The 22,875-nt window shown below is 46.6% G+C and overlaps 1 protein-coding gene across 1 annotated transcript in view; it reads left to right on the forward strand.

The window, feature by feature from the left end:
* The window catches only part of MACROH2A2 (macroH2A.2 histone), a 54,497-nt gene extending 32,805 nt beyond the window's left edge, over positions 1–21,692 (forward strand). The window contains exons 3-9 of the mRNA XM_066349613.1: positions 3,164–3,270; positions 4,537–4,734; positions 6,891–7,001; positions 8,957–9,056; positions 13,671–13,760; positions 18,752–18,926; positions 21,258–21,692. Coding sequence (XP_066205710.1) covers positions 3,164–3,270; positions 4,537–4,734; positions 6,891–7,001; positions 8,957–9,056; positions 13,671–13,760; positions 18,752–18,926; positions 21,258–21,423 — 947 coding nt within the window. The 3' untranslated portion in view covers positions 21,424–21,692. The remainder of the gene's footprint in view (positions 1–3,163; positions 3,271–4,536; positions 4,735–6,890; positions 7,002–8,956; positions 9,057–13,670; positions 13,761–18,751; positions 18,927–21,257) is intronic.
* The last annotated feature ends 1,183 nt before the right edge of the window (positions 21,693–22,875 follow it).

Below are 22,875 nucleotides of genomic sequence, written 5' to 3' on the forward strand. Positions count from 1 at the left end.
AGTGTGGGCTTGTCCAGCTTGAGCGCAGGCTCACCAGCTTAAGCATGGGGTCACTGGCTTGAGCATGGGATCATAAACATGACCCCATGGTCACTGGCTGGAACCCAAAGGTCGCTGGCTTGCAGCCCAAGGTCGCTGGCTTGAGCCCAAGGTCACTGACTTGAGCAAGGGGTCACTTGCTCTGCTGTAGCCCCCCAATCAAGGTACATATGAGAAAGCAAACAATGAACAACTAAGGTGCTGCAACAAAGAATTAATGCTTCTCATCTCTCTCCCTTCCTGTCTGTCTGTCTATCCCTATCTGTCCCTCTCTTTGTCCCTGTCAACAAAAGAAAAAAAAAAGGATAAAGAAAAGAAAGTGTTGTTGGGCAACAGCATGGATGCAGCAAACAAATGATCTAATATGGCATTAATATGGCATATAACAAATATGTTCATACTTCTCAAACCTCAGTGCCCCCCATTTTTGGTTCAGAAAACATGACCACTGTATAAATGAATTGTTGGTAAACACAATATTCATTGCTTAATAACCCAGAAAGGATGTGTGAGGTGAATTTGCAGTGATGTAGTACTTTCCATTATGGAAATGCCATATAAATATTTAACTCTAATGCTTATTTTATTCTAATTTTTGTTAATTACATTTGCTTATTAATAAGATACTTATGCCAAGTTTTTATTTTTTTATTTTATTGCCATAGATTTTATAAATGATGGCAGTTTCATGTGTTATTTTATTTGAACTTGGGTTGATTATAAAGACATTCAGAATTATATGTTAATTTTAGGGTTTAGTATTTATGCCATTGCACCAACAAATCGCTAATACACACACACACATGCACATGGGTGTCTTTGCAACACATCACACAATAAATTTATGCACACATGCACATACCCACATTTTCCCCCTCATATTAGTGAAATAATTCATTGGTACATTGCCTTTAGCTTTCTTTTTTTTTTTTTTTTTTCATTTTTCTGAAGCTGGAAACAGGGAGAGACAGTCAGACAGACTCCCGCATGCGCCCAACCGGGATCCACCCGGCACGCCCACCATGGGGTGACGCTTTGCCCACCAGGGGGCGATGCTCTGCCCATCCTGGGCATCGCCATGTTGCGACCAGAGCCACTCTAGCGCCTGGGGCAGAGGCCACAGAGCCATCCCCAGCGCCCGGGCCATCTTTGCTCCAATGGAGCCTTGGCTGCGGGAGGGGAAGAGAGAGAGAGGAAAGCGAGGCAGAGGGGTGGAGAAGCAAATGGGCGCTTCTCCTGTGTGCCCTGGCCGGGAATCGAACCCGGGTCCTCCGCACGCTAGGCCGACGCTCTACCGCTGAGCCAACCGGCCAGGGCTGCCTTTAGCTTTCTAAGGGAAGGAATTTTCTTTATAGGTTCATTCAGTTTTGAAGGGAGACAATTTTGATTTAACAGAACATCATTCTAAAATTGAGGAAGAAGGAAAAATGGAAGGAAAAATCATACATATGATATAAAACAATTCTACAGATTAAATATATTTTGGACTCAAAAAGGTTGGTAGCATGTGAAGTCATGAGAAGGGTTAGGGTTAGGGTTAGGGAAAGGGTTAGGAGAAAGGGTTAGGGCAGGGGTCCCCAAACTTTTTACACAAGGGGCCAGTTCACTGTCCTTCAGACCGCTGGAGGGCCGGACTATAAAAAAAAACTATGAACAAATCCCTATGCACACTGCACATATCTTATTTTAAAGTAAAAAAACAAAACGGGAACAAATACAATATTTAAAATAAAGAACAAGTAGATTTAAATCAACAAACTGACTAGTATTTCAATGGGAACTATGCTCCTCTCACTGACCACCAATGAAAGAGGTGCCCCTTCTGGAAGTGCGGTGGGGCCAGATAAATGGCCTCAGGGGGCCGCATGTGGCCTGCGGGCCGTAGTTTGGGGACCCCTGGGTTAGGGTTAGGACAGTGGTTGGCAAACTCATTAGTCAACAGAGCCAAATATCAACAGTACAACGATTGAAATTTCTTGTGAGAGCCAAATTTTTTAAACTTAAACTATATAGGTAGGTACATTCCTTATCGAGGTAGCACCCACTCATGCTATTTTGTGGAAGAGCCACACTCAAGGAGCTGCATGTGTTAGGGTTAGGGTTAGGATTAGGGTTAAGGTTAGGAAAATTCCTTCCTATCAATTCTTTCACATTTACCAAATGATATGTTTGTTAAACTCAGAGCCATGCTTAGGTTCTGAGTGGTATGTGGAAAACCCCTGGGCCCCAACATCCCTTCCATCACAGGCCTCGTAGTGAGAATTCACTTCTCGGGTTAAACATTTCCTCACTCCGTAGTATAAGTCAGTTCTCCCCATTCACTTTCCGTTAGGACAAGAGGGACCTGAGCATCAAGGAAAGAGGAAAGGAGTTTCTGAAAGGGCTCCCAGTGGGCACCAAGACAGACTCTACCTACATCGCTGTTCTCTTCAGAGATAGCCCTGCTGTCTGTAGGCCAAAAGAAGCTCAGTTCCAATGTTAGGGTTTTGTTTTGGTCAGGATTAATTCCTGCTGACAGTAGCTTAAATAAGAGTTTATTTCTTTCTCATACAAAATAAGTCTATAGAACATAATCCAGGTTGGTAAGGAACCTCCACTGTCATAAGACACCTCAGTTTCTTCTCTCTTGTTACTTATCATCCTCAACTTCTTCCTCTTGGTCAAAGATGACTGCTCACATTCCAGCCATCATGTGCTCAGTCTACTGGTAGAAAAGGAAAGAGCACTAGACATCACAACTGCTTGGCTTTCATTAGTCAGAACTTAGTCACATGACCACACTTATCAACAAGGGAGGTTAGGAAAAACTGTCTTCATTCCTTTCTATGGTTATGGTCTCAGCAAAAAATTTAGCAAGGTTCATATACTAAGGGGGATGGGGAAGAATTAATGTCGAGGGACAACTTAGAAAACTGTTACAGGACCATATATCAGGTCTCACTAAAATATCTTATTTGTCAATAACCTGAATTCTTTTCAGCTTTCTGGATTTCTTTCCAGACCCAGATATAAAAATCACAAATGAATAAATGTGATCAAACTTGAAGACCATTCCCAAAGAAAAGCTTTAGAAAGCTCAGACCCCATTCTGTAATTGCCTATTAACTCTCCCATGTAATTTCAGCGGAAATTCTAGAATTGGCTGGGAACGCGGCGAGGGACAACAAGAAGGCCCGGATAGCCCCAAGACACATCCTGCTGGCAGTTGCCAATGATGAGGAGCTCAATCAGGTATGTCTGCAGCACAAACACATGCCACCAAATGAGTTTGCCAAACACACTACTGCTGTGGACCTGGCTAGCTACAGATCATTGCTGCTAGTTTCCGGTCACATTTACACCAAAAATTTAGATCACATCAGAGAAGAACCAATCCTGCTAGTCATATCATTCAGCTTCAAAGTAAAATTGCATCTGGAATAGGTCGCTTCTATCTATTCTGGACCTGGCCAGACCTTCTTTTCCTCTTTGAAAGCAAGCTCAGTGTATTGCTGGGAAAGGTGTAGGGCAGATGTGTTATTCTCTTCACAATTTCTTCTCCCAAACTTTGTTAACAATGTATGCTGATGAGGGCAGGAGAGCCCTTCTTTGTAAATTAAAGCTGACCTCTTAAATTTTAGAACTGACTCCCAAGTGGCATGAAATGTACAAGGTGGCAGGTCGATAGTATAAGAATTTTTATTTGTGTTTATTTTCTAATCCCATTTTCTCAAACTGTCTGTGGTGAAGTGGTTCTTATTTCCAATTTATCATGGACTGAGAATTTCCAAAACTACAGTAAGAAATAATTACTAGGAAAATTAAAAAATAGAAACTATATATAAACCACCATTTTTTTTTTGTTATCAAATCCAATAGATAGACAATAACGCCATCAATTTAGTATAAAAGTTTCTCAGCTCTTCCTTGTGATTTCTGTACTTTGTCACTAATGGGTAACTAACAGTGTGTGCACCAGCCCTGGCTACAGACCACACTTGGATAGAGCTGCTTTAGAGTGTGCAGAAAGTATCATGGAGCAGCTCATGCTGATTAAAGTAAACAGGTATCAGCTGGGAGGTGCCTGGTCAAACACATTTTACTGATGGACTACGTGATCAGAGTGTGGAGACCGCTGGTCTGTTGCTAACTGGCTCTAGCCCCAGCATTGACCTTTGCACCTTATTGTGTCAAGCTGTGCTCCCTGTGTGTGAAGCTCTTTATCCTATGTTATGTCTGAAATTCCAGAGACCAGGGCAACATCATGGTTTCAACTTCTATACCCTTTCCTTTTGCTTTGCTTGTCTTCTTTTCTGTGCAAGACAGTGGGAGACCATGACACCTACAGAGACACACTCTGCAAGTGAAACAGGGAACGCCAATTAAACTGGGTATTATGCAATTTGTTTGGGAAAGCAAAGACCAGATTTAGATTTTGTTTTGCCAACAGTTGGAACGGTATTAAGTCCAGAATCAACAAGTTCTTAGCTGTCTGAACTCAAGCATTTCTCTCTTCAGCTGCTGAAAGGAGTGACCATTGCCAGCGGAGGCGTCCTGCCCAGAATTCACCCTGAACTGCTGGCCAAAAAGCGAGGGACCAAAGGCAAGTCAGAAACTATCCTCTCCCCGCCCCCGGAGAAAAGAGGAAGGAAGGCCACATCAGGCAAGAAGGGGGGCAAGAAATCCAAGGCTGCCAAACCTCGGACATCCAAAAAGGTGAGCCAGGTTGCCTCTGTGAGCCAGGGACTCACAGAACAGGAGGGAAGTTGAAAACTCAAAAGATAAAGGTGTAGCCACGTCACCAAAGAGCTGAGGACTCTGCACAGCTTGGTGCTGGGAGAAAATGAGAAGACTATCTATGGCCGGGGTCCCCAAACTTTTTACACAGGGGGCCAGTTCACTGTCCCTCAGACCGTTGGAGGGCCGGACTATAAAAAAAACTATGAACAAATCCCTATGCACACTGCACATATCTTATTTTAAAGTAAAAAAACAAAATGGGAACAAATACAATATTGAAAATAAAGAATAAGTAAATTTAAATCAACAAACTGACCAGTATTTCAATGGGAACTATGCTCCTCTCACTGACCACCAATGAAAGAGGTGCCTCTTCTGGAAGTGCGGCGGGGGCCGGATAAATGGCCTCAGGGGGCCGCATGCGGCCCGCGGGCCGTAGTTTGGGGACCCCTGATCTATGGAGAAGAATAAGGGACCCTTGAGACTGAGCTCAAAACATCAGGCAGAGTCTACTAGACATTTCCAAACCCCAAGCGTGGGTGGTTTTCATGCTTCCAGATCCCTCCCACTAATATCTCATGTGAAAGCTGATAACCTGGAATTCTGCTTTCTATTTTTCCAGAGCTCCATGTTGCACATTAAACATCTCTAGTCTCCCCTTGACAGTCACCTAAGTCCAGCCAATGGGACTTCAGGTGTTTCGGATAACCTGATATGCTAAACAGCTACAGTTCAGAGATGCAATTTGCAGAGCAATGCTTTCCTATGCTGCCCAGCACAGTAACTGCTATCCACATGTGGCTATTTCAATTTGAATATAACTCAATTAAAACTAAATCAAATGTAAAATTTTTCCTCACCTGACCCAGCAGTGGTGCTATGGATAGAACATCAAACTGGGACGCAGAGGACTCAGGTTTGAAACCCTAAGGTTGCTGCCATGAGCGTAGGCTCACCAGCTTGAGCGTGGGGTCTCTGGCTTAGCCCAAAGGTCTCTGGCTTGAAGCCCAAGGTGGTTGGCTTGAGCAAGGAGTCACTCACTCTGCTGTAGCCCCCTGGTCAAGGTATATATGAGAAAACAATCAATTAGCAACTAAGGTGCTGCAACGAAGAATTAGTGCTCCTCATCTCTCTCCCTTCCTGTCTGTCTGTCCCCATCTGTCCCTCTCTTTGTCTCTGTCACACACAAAAATATAAATAAATTAATTAATTAAAATACATTCCTCGGTTGCTCTGAGCAGCAGAGACCCAGGACATTGCCATGATCACAGGAAGTTATATTGGACAGAGCAGTCTCAGAGATTGTCAGTTTTACTCCACAGACCTCTGTGACAATACAAGAGAGTATATAAGAGCCTACTTCCCTGCCATAGTGCCCCAGGGAAATCCCAGGGAGAAGGGAGGTTGAACAATGTGCTAGAATGACCTCACTTGGTTCTGATTCTTTTTTTTTTTTTTTTTTTTTTTTTGTATTTTTCTGAAGTTGGAAACAGGGAGGCAGTCAGACAGACTCCCGCATGTGCCCGACCGGGATCCACCCGGCATGCCCACCAGGGGGCAATGCTCTGCTCATCTGGGGCGTTGCTCTGTTGCAACCAGAGGCATTCTAGCACCTGAGGCAGAGGCCATGGAGCCATCCTCAGCGCCCGGGCCAACTTTGCTCCAGTGGAGCCTCGGCTGCGGGAGGGGAAGAGAGAGACAGAGAGGAAGGAAAAGGGGAAGGATGGAGAAGCAGATGGGCGCTTCTCCTATGTGCCCTGCCGGGAATTGAACCCGGGACTCCTGCACGCCAGGCTGACGTTCTACCACTGAACCAGCTGGCCAGGGTCGGTTCTCATTCTTATTATCATAAGCTGGAGGCATTGAAAAGAGCAAGAATAACATACCTGTGTCCGGGTTTGAGTGACAACTACAGGTACACATGAACACTTTAGCATACTGTATTTTGGCAATCTCCTTTTCTTTCTCTTATATTGATGTCCCTTGCTTCCCTCCATCAAGAACAGCAGAACATAATGCCAACCACTGCCTTTCATGTCCACCCTGGTGGTAGCCACAGGAAGAGATTTATCAAGCCACTTTGGACTTTTTCCAAATAATTTCCCATCTGTCTTTCTGATTTCTACCCACAGTCCAAACCAAAGGACAGCGATAAAGAAGGAACTTCAAATTCCACCTCTGAAGATGGGCCTGGGGATGGATTCACCATCCTATCTTCCAAGAGCCTTGTTCTAGGGCAGAAGGTAAGAAAGAGAGTTATACTATGCTATAGTAAAATAATATTGCATTTTTAATTGATTTTTTTAGAGAGAGAGAGAGACAGGAAGAGAGAAAGACGGAGGGAGGAGAGAGATGAGAAGCATCAACTTATAGTTCCTTCATTTTAGTTGTTCATTGATTGCTTCATATGTGTCTTGATTGGGGGGTTCCAGCTAAACTAGTGACCCCTTGCTCAAGCCAGCAACATTGGGCTCAAGTCAGTGACTTTGGGATCATGTTAATGATGCCACAACCAAGCCAGTGACCCCACACTCAAGCTGGAGAACCCACGCTCAAGCTGATGACCTCAGGATTTTGAACCAGGAACCTCAGCATCCCAGGTCAACTCTGTCCACTCACTATACCACCACTGGTCATGCCAAAACATAATTGCATTTTTATAACATACTGTTTACACACAATGATGCCTTCTTCATCCCTGGCTCCCCTAATCTGACTTTGATTCTGGTCTTACATTATTTATTTTTTAAACTAAAGAGCTAGGGCAATGTCTGCATTGTGAGAGTAAACAAGCTCTTTAATGCTGAGAATTTTTCATGCTGACATTGGTCAGTGCAGAGAATCCTTCTGGGCAGTAGATAAGATGGTATTACTAGTTTTTCTGGAAATTCCCCATGCCCCAGCAATTTCTGTGCTCACCATAATTCTCTTAGCTAACTTTCTCAAACAGACTTTGGGAGGTCCACTTTCTATGGCTCAATGTAATGTATCAAAGAAAGAAAACAGAAATATGTCTCCTGAAAATCCCTGGAGTTAGAAGTGAATGATTTGCCAATAATTTAGTAGCTTGCCTTTCTGGACTTTAGGAAGAAAACAGACAAGGCTAGACATTTGAACCATCTCCAGCCGCACATCAGCAGCCCCGCCAGACATGCACGTAATTCATTCCCACCGCATAAAATTTACCAACTGGAAGATTTAGCTATCAACTCAACTGGGGCTGAAAAAGATCCACAAAGAAACAGTTAATCACATCTCTAGTAGCCTGACAATGGTACAGTATGAACCTCAGTTGAAGCCATTGGGAAGAGCATGTTATAATAAGAGTGTAAATGTGGCAGTTTCCTAATTCATCACTGATGAAAGCCCAGAAGTAAAGAGGTGGAATTTATGTCCCCTCTAAGAGCTGTCCATAGTTCCATGATGATTCACTGTCTCTCACTGCTCTAGGAGAACAGGAGTTCTTGCTCACAGCGGGTAATGCCTCCACGCCACTAAGCTATGAGCACATAGGGCAGCATTTCACAAGTGTAGCCCCAAGAATGTAGTCCCATAAAGGCAAGGCGGCCAGACAGAGGCCCAAGTCAGGGTCCTGGAGCCCATCACTTCTCTCAAGCAAGATTGTCAGCTTTGTATCCCTGCCCCAAAGGTCTGTGCTGCTCTGGGAAGAATACAGGATACAGAAGTCATAGGCCAAAAAGCAAGCCCTGGGTTTCCCTTGCAAGAGCTACTCAGATAATATGTCACTGAACACTGAGGCTGCCAGGATTGGGGAATGAATGCTTAGGCTACAGAGAAAGAGCTATTGAAAGGCCAACACCATAGCCTGACCTGTGGTGGCACAGTGGATAAAGCATCGACCTGGAATGCTGATGAAGTCACCAGTTCAAGACCTTGGGCTTGCCTGGTCAAGGCTCTTACGGAAGCAAGTTGATGCTTCCTGTCCCCCCGCCCCCATCCTTCCTCTCTCTCCCTCTCCTCTCTCTAAAATCAATAAATGAAATCTTTAAAAAATTAAATTAAAAAATAAAAGAAAGCCCAACACCTGGGAAACTTGAGACAGTTGCTCCATGTACACCCCTTTGTGTTGACATTCAGTATTAATAATTGAGAGAATTAACAGATAAGATGTGGGATATGAAGATTTTTAATAGAATGTAATCTCTCCCACACTCTTCATCTTCTTTTCCTAATGCAGCTGTCCCTGACCCAGAGTGACATCAGCCATATTGGCTCCATGAGAGTGGAGGGCATTGTCCACCCAACCACAGCTGAAATTGACCTCAAGGAAGATATAGGTAAGGTCCTGAGACTTTAATAGAAGTGCCATAGTATAGCCTACTATTTGGGCAAGTTCTTGTGAAATGGGTCACTGTCAACGGGGCATCCCCTGCTTGGGGAACCACGTCAAACTCCACCTGTCTGTAGCTGAACAGCATTATTAGAGAGTAGCTAATTTTGTTTTAAATCTGCATACATATTTGAGATTTTAATGAAATGTTATATAAAAATAGATCATTAGTGCACAGCTTAGTGAATTCTTCTCAAAGTGAACACATCTTTGTAACCAGCACCTCAGAAGTCCCCCTCCTCCCTGTACCCAGTCACCGTTCCCTCCATGGGTGACCACTGTCTTATCCTCTAACAGCACAGGTGGTGTCATCTGCTTTGGAGTTTATATAAATGAAGTCATGCAGTATGTCTTCTTTTGTGTTTGGCTTCTTTAACTCAACTTTGTGTTTGTGAAATCCACCCATATTGTTGAGTATGGTTATAAGCCATTCATTTTCTTTGCTATATAGTATTTCACTTCAGGAATATACCACAATTTGTTGATCCATTCTACAATTGGTTGCATTTGGGTAGTTTCTAATTTAGACCACAATGAGTAATCCTGCTATAAACTTTATTGTACATGTTTTGGGTAAAACTCTACGTATATTTTAAACTTAAATATTGAGAACACCATTGGTAAAAAGGAAATGGCCATCTAGGAAAAATTAGTTGTCTTTAAATGTTACCAGACTAGGTGGAAGAGCTTGGGAATGTAAGCTATCAAAGGCACAAGAAATAATGGCATACTAAATGGTCACCATCTTAGCCATTTTCACAAGGCAGAAGTTCCTTATTAAGCTCTCCATTGAAAGAGTAAAGTGAGAGGCCTGACCTGTGGTGGCGCAGTGGATAAAGCGTCAACCTGGAAATGCTGAAGTCGCCAGTTCAAAACCCTGAGCTTGCCTGGTCAAAGCACATATGGGAGTTGATGCTTCCTGCTCCTCCCCCTCCTCTCTTTCTCTAAAATGAATAAATAAATAAATAGTTTTTTAAATGGAAAGCGTAAACTGAGCAAAGAAAGGGCTTTGTCTGTGGGATGCAGGGCTCACTTCTGAGTTAGGCGATTTGGGGCAAGCTAGCACTTCAGCCCTGGGGCCCCAGGCTGCTGGGCTCACTTATGTTCCCGCTTTGGCATCAGACGCCACTTGCTTTGCTGAAAAGGGGATAGGATAGCACTGGTGGGAGAAAGAGAAATTTGATACAGAGAAGCAGGACTTCTCTTGCATAGGAACAGAGATGGTGACAATCCCTTCTCCATTCTTCAAACCCAGCTCAGGCCCCGCTAACGGCCACTTCCCCACCTCTATGGAAAGACTCCCCTAGTGATTTGAATCTTGAGCTCTGTTTGGAAGTGTGCCCTAGCTTCCCACAAACAAAACAAGTGGTAGTGTTCCACTTTATCTTTTCTATGATTTGCATTTTTATGTTAGGAAAACGATAAAAATTCCAACTGTTAAGTGGCAGAGTAGGGGTAGAATGGAGAGAGCGCTGGTATTGGAGGAAAAACTCACACTCAGCTCCCAGCAGTGGAGGTTCTGAGATCAGCCTGGGTCTGTGTCCTGGACTTTACGAATCACTTCTTAACTCTGACTTTAGGCAGGTTTCTTAACACTCTGAACCTCAGTTCCCTCACCTGTCAGTGAGGGTAACAGTTCTTGATTCCTGAGGGTGCTGTGAATATAAATAAGATAACACCTAGACGGGGATTAGCTCAGGACTGGGCTCATAAGCATTTGATAAATCATATTCTTCATATTGCGATGTTGTTAGAAGGCATTTCCCCCATTGTGTTCCATACTCCACTACCATCAGCCAAACCAATAAACCCAGGCAGATAAGACCCTGATTTATTCTTTTTAAAACACTGTTTGCACTTGACCAATGGTAGCACAGTGGATAGAATGTTGACCTAGAATGCTGAAGTTCTGGGTTCAAAACCCAGGGATCTCTAGCTTAAACATAGGATCACTGGCTTGAGCACAAGATCATCAACATGACCCCAAGATTGCTGGCTTGAAGCCCAGAATCACTGGCTTGAGCAAGGGGTCACTGGCTCTGCTGGAGCCCCCAGTCAAGGCACGTATGAGAAGCAATCAATGAACAACTAAGGTGCTGCAACTATGAGTTGATGCTTCTCATCTTTCCTCCCTCTCTTTCCTTTCCTGTCTCTGTCTCTAAAACAAAAACAAAACAAAAAAACATTGTTTGCTATTACGGAAAAGTTCAAGCATATATAAAATAGCAGAAAAGTGTCATGAAACCCTGTGCACCCAGTTGCATGATCATCAAGCCATGATCCTTTGTTTCAATTCTGCCCCTACCTGCATCTCTCCAGATATCATATCATTTTATCTGTGAATATTTCAGAAGGAAGACTTTTTACATTTTTGATTGATTGATTGATTGATTGATTGATTGATTTTAGAGGAAGAGGAAGGGAGAGAGGGAGGGAGAGAAACATTGATTTGTTGTTCCATTCATTTATGCATTCATTGGTTGATTCTTATATATGTAACCGTGGCATACCAGGATAACACTCCAACCAATTGAGCTATCTGGCCAAAGCAATGAGGGCTTTTAAAAAAATACGTAACTTTAATATCATATCACTACTAAAAAATTTAACTTAATATCAAATATCATTGTTTGAATTCCAGTTGGATTATAAATGTCAATTGATTTTTTAAATTTGTTTACTTAAGGATCCAAATAAGCCCACATATTGCAATTGGATGATAAGTCTCTTATAACCCGTAAGTTTCTCTTTCAGTCTGTCTCTCTCTCTCTCTCTCACTTTTGTAATTTATTTGTGGAGGAAAGTGGGCCGTTTGTTCTGTAGGGTTTCCCACAGTCTGGATCTTGCTGACTGCATACTCCTGGTGTCATCAATCATGTTTCTTTGTCTTTTTTATAAGTTGGTAGTTGATCTAGAGGCTTAAGATTCGGGTTCAACAATGTGAGCAAGCCTGCTTGGTGGGCGGAGTTTCTCCCACCGGAGGCACTCAGTGCCTGGTTGGCTGTCTCCCACTAGCAGCCTTTTCTAGTCTGAACGTCCGTCAGGGGCTACAAAATGCGATGCTCTCACTCGAGCACTCTTTCATTTCTGCCCTGGAACACTTTAACAGAGAAGGTCTGCTCATCAGTCCCCTGCTGCTTTGTTCTTAGAAGTCCTCGGAGAAGAGGGTGGTCTCCCTTTCCTTCTACACACTCTCACCTGTCCTCTGGCCTGCTGCAGAGTGCAGCAGCTTAGACCTGTTTCCCCTGCTTCCAGCATGAACCTGCTGGCCAGCTTCGGTTACCTGACCTTCTCCAGGTTTCTCTGACCCACATCAACACTGGCCAGGATTCTGAGGGCAAGAAAGGAGATTAGAGGCACTTGAGAAAGCCCATGTTCACTGTATCCAAATTGTATCACTGAAACCAAGTACATTAATGAAGAAATGCCCTCTCCACCCCCTCCCCAGTGAAGAGTGACTGCCGGGGTGACATTTTTCAAAACTGATCTGTACAATGCACGGTGGCCCTCCAAATCCACTTGAGTGTGTGAATGTGGAGTGAGGAGATTCCCTCATCCCACCTCTAGGGAAGCCTCAACTGAATAATAATAATTACTAATAACCATAAAGAGAGAGAGTTGAGACTTGCCCCAGACATTCAGATCACCAAATGCCATAGAAAAGGGACGTGTATGAGGGGAAATGCCTCCTCTCCAGCCTGAGAGCAGCAGTCATCTTGGCCTGGACGAAACACCTGTTTGTCACCTCAGAGTCGTGAGGATCCCTGGGGCACATAGGTCGGGTTCCTAGTGGCAAGAGGGAGAATCCTGCCATCTCCTGGAGGTTCCACTTGGCCTCTGGAGAAGCACACCCTGAAATATTGAGTCGGGAATTGTCCCAGCAGCAAGGACTTGAAGGATCTCCCAGTGGAAAGCTCTGATTTTCCATTGAAAATCAGTGCCTACGTTAGGAAATAACATTCCCGCCTGGACTTGACCTGTGTCTGTCTTTTTATACCAACGAGTTACAACACACTGATGGTAGTGAGAGAGGAGCAGGACCCCAGTGCTCTACGCAGAGGCTTCTGCTGAGCCATTGGCCACCTCAGGCCAGGACTCCCCTTTGTGGCTGCATCCCCATGGGTGGCTCTGGGACCAGGCTTAGAAGCTGGTGACAAGGGAGTCTGAGAGAAGCCCCCCAGTATGGAGTGCTGCCTTAAATCAACACATTAAATTTAACCAACATAACAGGTACTGAGCCCAGAGAACAAAACGCTGGAGCCTCAATTTTTTTTTTAATCATCTTCAGGATTCATGTCATGAGACACTTTATGGCCAAATCACTCCCTAAAAAGGTCCTTTAAGAGTTTGTTAGACTCTGAGTCCTAATGGACAGAAGCTAGAGAGCTAGAGACCCTTGCCATGGACCACTGGCAAAACCAGGATTTCAGTTGCAAAGTTTTATTCCAGAAAACTTTCTAGTATGGTTTGCTTTTTCTGGCCTAGTAAAAGTATGTCAAACAGGGTAACTACTGACATTGAACAGAACAACTACAATGGCTTCCCCTTGTTTCCTTCACAGGTAAGGCCTTGGAAAAGGCAGGGGGGAAGGAGTTCCTGGAAACAGTAAAGGAGCTCCGCAAGTCCCAAGGCCCTTTGGAGGTTGCTGAAGGTGAGTGTGGAATCGGGCCCTACTCCCAGCATGGCCTCCCCACCTCCCTCTCCACCACCGCGTGTTCACACGTGCTCATTCTGCAGAGCAGAATGTTCTAAACTAATCAGGAAGCTATTTTTAATTTGACCAGCCCCGTGTAGACCATTTCCTATGCTTTGGGAGCTGTAAAGTATCTGGACAATTCAAGTCAGTTTGCATCAGGTCACCCAGAATGGTCTGGAGCCATTGGGTAACTTTATTTTAAGCAGTTCATTCTCCTCCTCCTTGGCAACTACCAATCCAATCTGCCTCTGTCTCTGTGGAGTTGCCTGTTCTGGGCATGTCATATAAATGAAATTGTATAACATGTGATCTTTGTGTCTGACTTCCTTCACATAACAATTTCTTCAAGATTCATTATGCAGCATGTATCAGAACTCTATCCCTTTTTATGGATGAATGGTATTCCATTTTGTTTATTCATTCATCACTTGAGTTGTTCACACCTTTAGCTATTGTGAATAGAGAGCTACTATAAACATTTGTGTACAAGTTTTTGTTTGAACATCTGCTCACAAGACTGTTAGTTAACTTTTGATGAGCAGGTCTAACTTAAGATCTGTGTCCCCACCCACACCACCCCCGGTGACCATCTAGTCAGTGCCGGGCGCTGCCCAGATACTAGGGCTCTAGAAGCAATAAGCCAGCCCTGGCCGGTTGGCTCAGTGGTAGAGCATCGGCCTGGTGTGCAGGAGTCCCAGGTTCAATTCCCGGCCAGGGCACACAGGAGAAACGCCCATCTGCTTCTCCACCCCTCCCCCTCTCCTTCCTCTCTGTCTCTCTCTTCACCTCCTGCAGCCAAGGCTCCATTGGAGCAAAGATGGCCCGGGCGCTGAGGATGGCTCCATGGCCTCTGCCTCAGGTGCTAGAGTGGCTCTGGTCGCAACAGAGCAATGCCCCAGATGGGCAGAGCATCGCCCCCTGGTGGGTGTGCCGGGTGGATCCCGGTCAGGCGCATGCGGGAGTCTGTCTGACTGCCTCCATTTCCAACTTCAGGAAAAAAAAAAAAAGTAACAAAGAAATAATAATATAATAAAATTAAAAAGCAATAAGCCCCTCCTGCCCTCGAGCACTGGACAGACTAGGAGGAAAGACGGACACAATAATGGGGTGTAGCAAGATGGGAATAAGACTATGGAACTCACCCCGTGCTGATGGCAGAAGGGGGACTCCATGAAGGTATAAGACCCACTTGAGGGCAGGGACATCATGGCCATCAGGGCATTGTGTGTGATAAGGCTCAGGTCATGAGCCAGCAGAGAGTGGCATGTAGGAGACCCTGTATAGATGAGAGGGGCACCGTTGAATGTTTGAACTGGGGACTGTCTTGGTCAGATAAGACTGCTGGAGACGTAATGGGGGCTTCTAGTCAAGAAAGAATGTGAGCCTGACCAGGCAGTGGCACAGTGAGTAGAGCATTGGACTGGAACACAGAGGACCAGGTTTGAAACCGCGAGGTCACTGGCTTGAGCACAGGCTCATCCAGCTTGAGCGCAGAGTCACCGGCTTGAGCAAGGGCTTTACTGGCTTGAGTGTAGGATCATAGACATGACCCCATGGTCGCTGGCTTGAGCCCAAATGTCACTGGCTTGAAGCCCAAGGTCACTGGCTCAGTTGGAGCATCCCAGTCAAGGCACACATGAGAAAGCAATCAGTGAACAACTAAGGTGCCACAATGAAGAAATGATGCTTTCATCTCTCTCCCTTCCTGTCTGTCTGTCCCTCTCTCTGTCTCTGTCAAAAAAAAAAGAAAAGAAAGAATATAAGTCCACATCTTGCAGTCTACACATATCACTCCCCATACATATAGTAATGAAAGAATTTCTACTTTTAGTTTTAAAACAGAACCACACTGAATATAAGACATCCATGTGGGCAGGGGTGAGAGAGATGTGTGCAGCAGCAGGGGAAGGTCCGCGCTGCAGGTGCTGGGCTCCGGTCTGGAAATACACAAAACCTTCAGGAGGCTGACTCTTACATGCTGCTGAGAGCAGTCACTTCACCTTGGACAGAACCAAAGCCGGGATCAGTGCAGAAAGCAAGGTCTGGATAAAACCCTCCTGGCCTTTAGCTCTGACCGCCACCCAGGGCTTGGTGTGCATGAAATCTGTGTTCTAAGGCAGCTAGGAAAAGCTAGGAGCCCCTCACCCAGGCCCCACTGCCCAAGCACTCAGTGTCTGGACCTGCCACGCCCCTCCATGACCATGAGATGGAGCCCAGATCTGCTACAATGGGGGGTGGGGTCTAGGGAGGCATGTAGCAAACTGCCTGTCAGGTGGGAAGGAGAGACAAAACAGCTGCTGTAAGTAGAACGAGAGGCTCCATATGCTCAAGAGTTCCAGAGGCAGAAAATAGAATGTGGAGAAGCAGTGTTTTAAGAGATCATGGCTGAGAATTTTCCGAAATAAAACCCATGAGTCTTCAGGTTGAAAATATTGAATCAATGAAAATCATGGTGACACTTCAGAAATTCAAAACTCAAGAGAAACTAAAAAGCAGCCCACAGGGAAAGGAAGAACATTTGTAAAGACAGTTCTGACAGCAGACTTCTTGTCAGCAACAAAGGATGCTTGGAGGTGGGAAAGAATCATCCTCAGAGTGTTGAGCGGGGAAAGCTGTCAACCAGGAATTCCACATGCTACTTTGTTATTATTCAAAAGGGAAGGCCAAGAATGCACAATTTCAGACATTCAAGAAATCCACAGATGCTCACTGAAAGGACTACTGTGACCTGACTCAGAACGAGCGAGTCAGGGGAGGGCTGCAGAGAACATATCTGTTGGGTCTAAGACTCTGTGGCCAGGGAGTGGCATCTCCCTGGGAAGAAGGGGCTGGTGGGGGTGAGTCTGGGGAGGGGGAGGCAGTTCATCAAGTTCTAACATCATATTTCATTTAGTTTCAAAACACCATCAGTTTTAAGGTATGCCCTGTTGTATATTACATTAAGAAAGTAGCCTGACCAGGCGGTGGTGCAGTGAATAGAGCATCAGGCTGGGATGCAGAGGACCGAGGTTCGAAACCTTGAGGTTGCCAGATTGAGTGCAGACTCACCGGCTTGAGCACTGGAGTCGCTGGTTTGAGTGAGGGGTCGCTGGCTTGAGCGTAGGATCCTAGACATGACCCCATGGTCGCTGGCTTGAGCCCAAAGGTTGCTGGCTTGAAACCAAGGTCACTGGCTTGAGCAAGAGGTCACTTGCTCTGCTCTAGGCCCCCCCCCCCCCCCGTCAAGGCACATATGAGAAAGCAATCATTTAACAACTAAGGTGCCGCAACAAAGAATTGATGCGGGAGGGGGGGAGGAGGAGGGGGCATAGAGGGGGAGGGGGAGAGGGGAGAGGGAGAGGGAGGAATAGATTTCCAAGATGGTGTATCTAGTAGGACAATGGTTTTCAACTCCCAGTTCACCAGAAATTTTATGCCAGTTCATGAAAGAGTTAACCACTCTGATGTTGTATGAAAATTGGAGTCTATAATCATTGGTCCACGGACTGACGGTTGGAAATCACTGGTAAGAGACTTCACATAGAGCCAGGACACAATCAGTGTAAGAGCAAGCAAGACATGAACCCACCATGCACTAGGGGCAGCAAGTATGTATCTTGACCTTGGCATTGAGTTGACCAAGGGGAAAAAAGCCTCACTAGAGAATCTGAACCATAAGCCAGTACTCCTGCAGATTTGCCGACAAATGCAGGACAGCCCAAAAACCTCAGGCAGGGAAGTTAGTGAGACGTGCCCTTGGTGACATAGAAGCAAATGCAGCTTCTTCTCTGAAAGAACTCAGCTCGGCCCAGGCTGGCTGGTTGTAAGGTGCATCTGGAAATGAGCCAGGAAGCTGGAGGGGCCAGGGAGGGAGGTGTCAGTAGAAATGAAGCAGATGGGCTTCATTTGAATGCGACAAGTCTGAGGGAACCGACTGGTGTTCCAGTGACAGAGAGAGAAAGGGAACCGGGCTTCCAGAGTGAATGTTTTTGTTGGGCACACATTGAACCTGGGGCACTGTCACAAGCCATGTGAGCAGCTACTCCCAGCAGTTTCCTCAGAGATGATCACAGAGACAGTCGCTGTCTGAGGGAATGTATGGCCAAGAGCAGTGGCTCTCTGCTTATGAGGAGCCTAAGTCACTAGCACAAGCCCTGCACTAGTCCTGCTGAGTCAGGATCTCGAGTTGGGGGAGGGGAACATGTCTACTTGTTAAATCTAAAAGCCATTGTATGCGTCATTTCCTATGGTTGCTGTAACAGATTATCACAAATGTGGTTGCTTCAAACAACAGGGCTTTATTCTCTTATGAGTTCTGGAGGTCAAAAGTTCACAAGCAGTGTTTAAAAAACTAAAACCAGGGTGCTGGCAGGGCTGGTTCCTTCTCAGAGAAGCTGCTCCCTGCCTCTTCCAGTTCTCGGCTGTGACGTTCCTTGGCTGCTAGATGTATCTGTCCCGTCTCTGCTTCGTCACATCATCCACCTTGACCTTTCTTGCCTCCCTCTTAGAAGGATAATCTCCCATCTCAAAATCCCTCATTGAATCACATCTACGAAGTCCCTGATGCCATATAAGCATCATTCACAGGTTCCAGGGTTGGACATTTTGGGGAGGCCATTCCTCAGCCTACCACAGCCACCAGATTATTCAGATGTGCACCTTCCATTAGGAACCGTGGTGAATAGCTAGCCCAACCTAGTGACTAGTTGGCAGAACACATGAAAGTCACATGCTGTCACATCAGCTTTTAAAAAAGCTTGTGCCAACTGTCCAAAGCATTTCTGACATAGCTCCTGCTCTCTATAAAAGTACAGTCCCCATCGAAAGCACTGAACATTGTCCAGTCAACTTCTCCATCGCCTCCTTGTCCCCACACACCTGGCAGGTACATGTGAGTTCGGCCTAACCCCCTGGCTTTAGGTGAAGACTAGGAAATGACCTGCAGTGTTTTCTCTCCCATGTCCCAGCTGCCATCAGCCAATCCAGCGGACTTGCAGCCAAATTTGTCATCCACTGTCACATCCCTCAGTGGGGCTCTGACAAATGTGAAGAGCAACTTGAAGAGACCATCAAAAACTGCCTGTCGGCGGCAGAGGACAAGAAGCTCAAGTCCGTGGCCTTCCCGCCGTTCCCCAGCGGCAGGTAAGAGGCACGCCCCGGGCGGGCAGCGGGGGCTCTGAGTCCAGTCCTCCCTGGGAACCAGCGCTCTCCCTCTTCACCTCCACTCTGGCCATTCCAGATGACACGAACAGGGGTTGCCATGTAGCCAACCATGCTGACCAGGTGACAGGGCGAGAAACCAGTCTCCATCCTTCAGAACACTTGAAGAGAGGCAGCTTTGGGGAGGAGCAAGAGGCAGAGTTCTTTTTTGAGAATTCAAAGCCCACCTTCCCACCTGTGGTCCCTGTCTAGGACACATGATCAGACTCAGTAGGCTTTAAAGGCCTTGCTACTCAAAGTGTAGTCCACAGCCCAGAGCAGCGACCTCAGCATGTTAGAACTCAGGATCTCAGCCCAGCCCAGACCTACTGCCTCAGAATCCCCAGGGGATTCCTGTGCTACTCTGGGAGCAGGAGGGCCAGGGGGCTGAGGCTCTGCCATGCACACCCAGAGAAATGAAAGGCTCTCAACTTAGGATTTGCTTTTGGGGGATATGAGAAATGATTGTTCTAATTGTCACAGACTCCAGCTGGGCACAAGAACAGTATTTCAGGTAAATAATGAGCATATCGGCCCTGGCCGGTTGGCTCAGTGGTAGAGCGTCGGCCTGGTGTGCAGAAGTCCCGGGTTCGATTCCCAGCCAGGGCACACAGGAGAAACGCCCATCTGCTTCTCCACCCCTCCCCCTCTCCTTCCTCTCTGTCTCTCTCTTCCCCTCCCTCAGCCAAGGCTCCATTGGAGCAAAGATGGCCCCGGGCGCTGGGGATGGCTCCTTGGCCTCTGCCCCAGGCGCTAGAGTGGCTCTGGTTGCGGCAGAGCAACGCCCCAGAGGGGCAGAGCGTCGCCCCCTGGTGGGCGTGCCGGGTGGATCCCAGTCAGGCGCATGTGGGAGTCTGTCTGACTGTTTCTCCCCGTTTCTAGCTTCAGAAAAATAAAAAATAAATAAAAAAATAATAATAATGAGCATATCTGTCCTCATAGTCAGTATGTCCTCTCCCTTCGCACCTATTGCCAAAGCAAGTTATTGCCCTAATTTTGAACTCCTTCTCTCTTGGAAGATGCCCTGTGACATAGATAGGATTTACCCTCTAAAGACATTCTGTATGGGATGGCTAAGGGGAAAACAGAGGCCTGGCTTCTTGCTGAAATCCTATCCCACATAAGCAAGCAGAGCTGGGTCTCCAAAGCTCAGCTCAGCCCGGAGGCTATGGGCTGAATTCTTTGCATAGCTAGGACCATGTGCATTTTGTCTGGACTGGGACACTACATGAGTCAGAATTTATATTAGGTCCATCCTGGACCCACCCAAGGGAATTGGTGGCCCCCATGACCATGAGGCTATGTCCCTGGACTCGGGTGCCATGGCCCACCCTGGCAGACAGCACCATCATGGCTTCCTGGTGCTTGTGGCCCTGCCCAGAGTTCCAGCTGCTGAAATGACATTCATACATCTATGGGGGTTGATGAGAGGAACATTAAGTATAGAAAAAGAAATCATAGAGACAAGCTTTTGAGCATATATTTTTTGCCCCTTAATAAACAATTTATTTATCGCATAAACCAGTTTTGAGGGAACTGATAAAAAAAAACCTTTATGCTCTTTTTTTCTTTTTCTGAGGTTGGAAACGGGGAGGCAGTCAGACCCCCATATGCGCCCGACCAGGATCCACCCGGCATGCCCACCAGGGGGCGATGCTCTGCCCATCTGGGGTGTTGCTCTGTTGCAACCAGAGCCATTCTACCGCCTGAGGCAGAGGCCATGGAGCCACCCTCAGTGCCCGGGCCAACTTTGCCCCGATGGAGCCTCGGCTGCGGGAGGGAAAGAGAGAGACAGAGGAAGGAGAGGGGGAGGGGTGGAGAAGCAGATGGGCGCCTCTCCTGTGTGCCCTGGCTGGGAATCGAACCCGGGACTTCTGCACGCCAGGCTGATGCTCTACCACTGAGCCAACCGGCCAGGGCCCCTTTATGCATTTTTTTTGAAGACCAGGTAATTAGTAGTGTTTTTAAAGCCAAGCTTGACTTAACTCAGGCTACAGATTCAAGCACAGGGTACCACTTGCTGGCCAGCTCCGTGACCTGGGCTAAAACCACTGTGCCTGAGTCAGTCTGGCACCTGTATAGTGAGGTCCCCTGCTTGTCCCCCTGCCTGGGCTGTCCTTCTGCCTAGCAGCAAAGGAGATCATGCACGGACCAGGCTGCACACAGGGAGACCCCATGCAATAGGAACCAGGGCCCACATTGCCCCCACCCCGGGCTGAGTTACTCCATGCGTCCCGGGGACCAAAGTGACATGGGCTTTCTCCTTTGGCACAGAAACTGCTTCCCCAAACAGACGGCCGCCCAGGTGACCCTCAAAGCCATCTCCGCCCACTTTGACGACTCCAGCGCCTCCTCGCTGAAGAACGTCTACTTCCTGCTCTTCGACAGCGAGAGCATCGGCATCTACGTGCAGGAGATGGCCAAGCTCGACACCAAGTAGCTGCCGCGCTGCGCTTTCCGGCAGCGGCTGCAGGAGGAGCAGTCACAGGAGTGGGTTTTATTTCTTAATAGGAGAAAGGAAAGGTGACGCAGGGGAGCGTTGGGCGCTGACGGGAAGTGGGTGGCAGAGGCAGAGGCGGAGGGAGCGGGTCCCGCCCATGGAAGGAGCCCCCTGCATTTTATATTCTCGTTAAAAAGAGCCTCAGTCCTAGAATCCAGGTCTCCACGAGGGGTTCTTTCCATGTGTTTTCTTCCTGTTGTTTTAGAACTTTTTAAAAAAAACAGACTTCATTTTAGATTTATAGCATTGACTTTTACACACACAAGAAAAATCCTTTCAAAATTCTTGTCTTCTGTTTCTCCTTTTTGCAAGGGAGGAGGGCATAAAAGTGACTCGGGCTTGCTGGCTGTCTGTACTCAGTGATGGAGAGAAGAAAATTAGGAAGGCATCTCACTGGTGCTTTATCTTCTGTTTTAGTGCCCCACCCGCCCCTATAATATCTGTAACTACTCCTAAGAAGGTTTTGCTTCAGGCTTTTTTCTGTTTTGTTTTGTTTTTTAAAGAAAAAGAAAATGAAAGCAAAAAAATAAAATAAAAGATCCAGTGTCTTTCTTACAACATATTCTTTTATTATATTTTCCTTGGTTTGGAAAACTTCCCCATGGGTGGGCACATCTAGTATGTCAGAGACAAGACCTGTCTCTAACTGGCTGAGACGCCTGCTATGCCAGGCCCTGGGTCAGACAGCACAGAATAGCCTGTGTTTCTCAGGCATCAGGTCCTGCTTCCAGAAGCAGGGCCTGGTTGGCCTTGGTCCACAGGAGCACAGCCCCGGACCAAGCTCCGGTGGGGCGGCCAGGCTTTGGGGGAGAGGCACACGTCTCACTCGGGCCCAGGCCACGGCCCAGATGGGATGGAATGAGAACCCCAGTTAGGCTGGTATCGTGGACTCTGGCCAAGTATCTAGAGGCCACCATCAAAAGTAGGCAGGGAGGAGAGGGTGGACAGAGGGTGGGGCAGAAACAGAGTTTACTCAGATGAATTCATTAACCACTTCTGTGCAGAGAGTTAACTTATGTGGCCCAAATAGGCTCCTTCAGATGGGAAAGCTTCTCCAAAATAGAAGAGTCATTTATATACCTTAACCTAGCTGTGGCAGGCATTACTGTCACATGGCTAAGTCTCCAGATAAGTGACATTAGGGTTGGCCAAGAAACCAGAAGCACAAAACCACAGAGGGTGCCCAGCATCAGAGCTTTGTCACTGATAAATCTGCCCATAATTGGCAGCCTAGAAGCACATGGGGGGTTCACCTGCTGAACCTCCCATGTGCTCCCTGAGTGTTAACCAGACAGCGACCCCTCCAAAGGCCACAGTAGCTCGGCTGCCTTTTCTTAAACACCTCTAGCAGCTGGCAGGCCAGGTTTCCATCTTAACTCCTGCTGGCTCTGT

Source organism: Saccopteryx leptura, chromosome 9, assembly GCF_036850995.1.
Source record: "Saccopteryx leptura isolate mSacLep1 chromosome 9, mSacLep1_pri_phased_curated, whole genome shotgun sequence".
Taxonomy (NCBI): domain Eukaryota; kingdom Metazoa; phylum Chordata; class Mammalia; order Chiroptera; family Emballonuridae; genus Saccopteryx; species Saccopteryx leptura.